Below are 6000 nucleotides of genomic sequence, written 5' to 3'. Positions count from 1 at the left end.
CTACTACTACTACTACTACTACTACTACTACTACTACTACTACTACTACCACCAGAAGGAGAAAAGTAACAAGTGTTATTATTACCAAGGATAACTAAGGTGAGGAAGATTCTTAACACAGAGGACTTGGGATCATGAGAGACCTGAATTCAATTCTTCTCTTGGACACTCACTAGCTATGTGACTATGGATAAGTCACTTTAACTCTCTGAGTCTTAGTTTTTTGGTTTTTGTTGTTATTGTTACTAAATATGAATAAGAATAATTATCACATCTACATCATAGAGTTATTGTGAGGTTTAAATGTTAGCCCACTTAAAGTACTTTGCAAGCCTAAAATGCTATATAAATGCCAATTTTTAATGTTATTTTAAATTAGATTTCTGGTTAAAAATAAACTAGATATGGTAGTACGTGCCTGTAATCCTGCTGTTTGTAATGCTGCAACAAATCTCTTGAGCTGGGTAGTTATGGGTTGCAGTGGGCTATCTGCATGGCCTGGCATTGATATAGTGAACCCTGGCAGTTGCAGGAGATCAAGAGTTTGTTTAAGGAGTGGTGAACTGGTCAGAGTTGTAGATGGAACAGGTCAAAGCTCTTGTGGTGTACCAAACAGAATCAGATCCTGAACTTCTAGCTCAGAGATAGGGAGACTGAGTCTAAAACACACCCATGTTAGACACAGATATAGATATATGTAAAGAGAGAGACAGAGAGACAGACAGAGACAGAGAGAGATGAACACTTCCATAGTAAGTACAGGAGTTGAAATTCCCTCTTCTAAACAAAACTGTGTATATATTCAGCAGGTAGGCTGTAACTGAGGTGATGTCTCCACAAGAGGAAATTCTTGGTCAGAAATCATCTTTCTTGAGACTACGAGTGCTACATAAAGTCTTGTTTCAAACCTCAAGGAGAAAGTATTATTGAAAGACTTGTGCTAACCTTTTAACAGAACATTTGCAGAACAAGATGATCTTGGATCCTTCAGGTTCCCAATATCATAGATACTCACAGTAGTCCATAAACAAATAATTATTCTATATTTATTGAGTTCTACCTTCCTTCAGGATCCTAAAGTCCTCCAAGTCTATAGTAACAACCTGTGCTTTGGACTACTTTTAAAAGAGGAATTAAATTTAAGTTGCTGATTGTGCAACAATCATTTCCCCACATCATAATGATTTTAGTAAGTCCCTCTTTCAAGACACCTGGTCTCTACCCACTGCTGACAGAGGGAAATGAACTGGCAGTTTTTAGAGAGGTAATGTCCTTTTCATAGGACTCATACTAACCTAATAACTCACAACAATAGAAGAATGGACAATCCGTCCTCCCTTTACTCCCCCATATTGTGCTTGGTGATCTCAGCAGCTTCCAGGAATTTAATTACCATCTCTATGCTGATGATTCTCAAATCTACCTATCCTGCCCTAACTTTTCTGCTGATTTCCAGTCTCACATCTCCAATGGCCTTTCAGATATCTCAAACTCATCTTAAACTCAGCATGTCTTAAACTGAGCATGTCTTAAACTGAAGTATCTTTGCCTCGAAACCTCCCCCTCTGCCCTTGTCCTAATATCGGTAATACTGAAACCATCATCCTAGTCCCTCAGGCTCAAAAGAGGTCATCCTCAATTTTTGTCTCTCAACCACCCTCCATATCTGATCCATTGCCAAGGCTTTTCAATTTCACCTTTGTAACATTGTTTGAATATGCTGCCTTCTCTCCTCTGACACTGCCACAACTACAGTACCTCACACCTGTACTGTTGCAATAGCCTGCTGGTGGGTCTGTCTGCCTCAAGGCTCTCCCCACTCCCATCCATGCTCCATTAAGCCAGCAAAGTGATTTTCCAAAAGTACAGGTCTGACCACATCATACACACCCCCATACAATAAACTTCATTGGCTCCTAATTGCCTTTAAGATGAAATACAAAATGCTCTGTTTGGTCTCAAAGCTTGTCATAACCATATCCTCTCCTACATTTTCAATCTTCTTATGCCTTGCTCCCTACTAAGTACTCTTCTATCCAATGACACTGACCTCCTGGCTGTTCCATTAACAAGATACTCCATCTCTTGGTTCCAAGCACTTTCTCTGGCTGATCCCCATGCCTGGAATGCTCTCTTCCATTTCCCGTAATGACCAAGTGGCTTTTTTTAAGTACTAGCTAAAACCTCACCTTCAACAGGAAGCCTTCTCCAATCACTTAATTCTAGTGCCTTCCTTCTGTTAGTTATTTCGTATTTATCCTGTATATATCTTGTTCGTACATTTTTTTTCTTGTTGTCTCCCCCATTAGATGGTGTGCTCCTTAAGGGCAAGGACTGCTTTTTGCTTTTTGTTTAAACCCAGAATTTAGTACAATGACTGGCACACAGTAGGTGTTTATTGACTGACTGAACCTTCACACAACTATGTCAAATTATTAAAACAAAAAGATGTGGAATTGCTAGAAAAAATAAATAAGAAGTCAAGAGAACAATCTCTTAGGAGATCTTTCCTGGGTTCCTCAATAAACATAGAATTCATCTTTAAGAATAGATGACTTCCGGAGCTTCCCTGGCACATTTATGCTCTGGTGGCCTCTCTGTAATTTTACTATTGCCATTTCATGTCTAAGAGGCCAGGTTATGGATGCCTTATTCTATAACAATGATACCAGAATATCTCCTTGGGGAAAGATGTTCCTGGATTTAGTTGCCTATTCTACTCCTTATAAAAGTTCCCAATTGCTTTGAGATTTATATTAAAGAAAATTATGGGGAGAATAGTTTTGTTATGGAAAACAATTATGCATGATAAATTAAATTCAAATGTCATTATCTCGTTCCAGGAACATATACTGTATTCAGATAATGCAAAAGAGTAAATGGGCTAGCTAGAAAAGGATGGCCTTTCTAATATCATCAGTCTTTTCTTTAACTAAACTTTGGCTTTTTTGGGGGGATATTAATTTAACTATACACAGACACACACACACACATATATACATATATATGAACATATATATGCATATATATAAACTATATATATATATGCATATATATGAATGATTAGGTAATAAAATTTCAGCATTTTAGAACTAGAAGTTATTTAGAACTAGAAGAATACCTTCTAGTTCATAGTGTGATAATCACAATGTAATTTATTCATTTTTTAGATAAGGATACTAGTCACAGAAGAAAAATAATACCTAAGGTCACAGAGCTAGTTAGATGATGAGCCAAGATCAAGACACAAATTTCCTGATGTAAAACCCAGTGATTATTAAAAAAATACATGTTTATTTATAGTAGGGCACATTGACCTCAGAATTTATTTGTCAACAAAATCATAAAGACAGACAAATAGGAGGGAAGACTGACAGACAGAGAGTGGGAAGAGAAACAATAACATGACAAATGGTTTCTTTACTTGTACACTAAATTAATTTTAAAAGATTTCTTCAATATCTTTTTTTGTATATTGCTTATATTTCCCCTATACCCTTTCCTCTCGAGTTTCCAGAGATTCATCCCTTATAAAAAATTTCTTAAAGAAAAACAAAAAGGGAAAAGGGGAAAATTATCAAAAATAGATCAAGACATCAAAATATCTGACAGTATATGCAATGCTCCACATTTGTGGATTCCTTATCGCTTAAAAAAAAGAATAGAAGAGATCTCTTCTTTCATTTGTATCTTTGGAGACAAGCTTGCTCTTCTCAATTACAGAAGATTCATTTTCAGTTGCTATGTAGTTCCTATTATTTTCCATTTACATTGCTGTACACATTTTGTATGTTGTTATCCTAGCTCAACTTAACTTGATTCCATACCAGTTCACGTAGATCTTTCAATGTTTGTCTCTATTCATCATTTCTTAGAGAAAGGCAATATTGCTTCACACTATTTGTTGAGCATGTCCCAATCATTGTGTATCTACTTTGTTTACAATTTGCTGTTATTCAAAAAAAAATTGCAGTAGATATTTTGGTGTATGTGAAGTCTTTTTTTCTTTTTTGTATTTTGTCACTGACCTCTTTGGGATATATGCCTAGTAGTTCAAAGAAAGTGAATATTTTAGCCCTTTTATTTCTATAATTTAAGATTTCTTTCCAGAATGGTTGCACTAATTCATAGCTTCACTAAGAATATCATAATATTCTTATCATTCCACAACAGTACTCCTCCAACATTGAATGTTTCCTATCTTTGCTAATTTGCATATTTTCAGGTTGTGAGATAAATATCAGGTTTTTTATTTACATTTTTATCGTTAGTGATTTACAGAATTCTTTCATGGTTTTTCAGAGTAAGCAATTCTTTTGGAAATTGTTCATATTGTTTTACCATTAATCTACTGAATAATGTTTTTTGTTCTCCTATTTTTATACTAGTTGTATAAATATATATATTATGTATATTTGTATGTTTATAATATATATATATTTTGTATATTGAGCCAATCATTAGCAGAGATATTTGATTCAAAATTTTTTTTCACCAGTCAACTGCTTCCCTTCTTAAATTAGATGCATTATTTTATGTGTGTGCAAAAGCTTTTCAAATTCATATAATCAAAATAGTTGATTTTTTTGTCTTTTGTAATGACCTTCATCTCTTGTTTGGTTAGAAACATATTTCTTGCCCTTATCTGTTAAAATGTATGATCTATTTATTTTTTTAATTTCTCATGATTCAATCTTTAATAGCCTGGTCACTTGTCCAATTTGAATTTATTTTTTAATAAAGTGTAAAATGTTAGTCTAATCCTACTTTATGTTTTACAGTTTCTCAAAAGTTTTTATCAAAAAGAGATTTCTTTTTAAGTAATTTATGTTTTCAGCTTTATTGAACACCAAGTTATTGAGTTATATTCCTTCTGATTCTCCTTGTCAAGTCTTTTCCATTATTTTACTTTTCATGTTTTTAATCACTAGTTAATGGTTTTGAAAATTGCTGCTTTATAATATTTTGACATCTAGACATACTATCCCCTTTTCATTCATTTTTAAAAATTATTGCCCTGGGTAGCCTAGATGTTTTTTTACTTCAAAATAATTTTGTTACTATTTTATCAAGATATTTTTTGAAGAATATCTTTGATAAATTGACAAGCTTAGCATTAAAACTAGTAGTAATGTCATTTTTTATTATAGTGAGATGGCTTAGCCATAAAAACTGAATATTCTTCCAGCTTTTTATTTTAATTCTTCTTTATTTTTAAGGCATATTTTAAATTGAATCCATACAAGTATTTAGTATGCTTTGGTAGCTGAACTTCCAAACATGTACATTTTGAGTTATTTTGAATGGAATTTCCATTTATATTATTTTTGTCTTAGATTTTTTTATTATATAGAAATGCTGTTGATTTTTTGTGAAAATATTTTGTAGCCTGAAACTTTTTTAAAGTTATCGTATCAATTAGTTTTTTTTGGATACCCTAGGATTTTATAAGTAAACAATTATGTAATCAACAAATAGGGATAGCTTCAGATATATTTTTCTACTGTGCTTCACATCTTATAGGCCCCTGACATCCATTACATAATTAAATACTGAAACAGTATTGTGTAGAGCAAAGAACAAAAACAAACAAACAAAAAGCACAACAAAGTATGTTGGTTCCCCATTGAAAATGCTAACTCTTTAAGGATTTCTTAAAACTATTTGATTTCTACTCAATCTACACACTGTGTACATCTCTGTTTCATGTTTTTGAACAATCCTGCTTTTCTATGTGACTTCTTATCTAAAGACCTCCAAATAGCATATAATATAAACCCCCCATGACTGAGAACAATTATATCTTTTAAAATGTTTCTAGCCAAAGAGACATTCATGTCTACATACCTGGTTTAAACTCCTCTCTTTCGATTCTTTCATTTCTTCATACTTGCATTTCCAAAGAGACAGTGCTGACTCGAGTAACTCAATTTCGTTTTCCAAAGATGAACGCATTCTAGGAAATTTCAAAACAAAACATTTCTAAGACCAATAAAAATT

The 6000-nt window shown here is 33.2% G+C and overlaps 1 protein-coding gene across 1 annotated transcript in view; it reads right to left on the bottom strand.

Moving 5' to 3' along the window:
- Positions 1–6000, bottom strand: part of CCDC102B (coiled-coil domain containing 102B) — a 787870-nt gene that overhangs the window by 657873 nt on the left and 123997 nt on the right. Inside the window, exon 4 of the mRNA XM_027852419.1 lies at positions 5848–5956. Coding sequence (XP_027708220.1) covers positions 5848–5956 — 109 coding nt within the window. The remainder of the gene's footprint in view (positions 1–5847; positions 5957–6000) is intronic.

The sequence above is a fragment of the Vombatus ursinus genome, unplaced genomic scaffold, assembly GCF_900497805.2.
Source record: "Vombatus ursinus unplaced genomic scaffold, bare-nosed wombat genome assembly UNPS02009573.1, whole genome shotgun sequence".
Classification (NCBI taxonomy): Eukaryota; Metazoa; Chordata; class Mammalia; order Diprotodontia; family Vombatidae; genus Vombatus; species Vombatus ursinus.
This window is presented reverse-complemented; position numbering and strand designations above follow the sequence as displayed.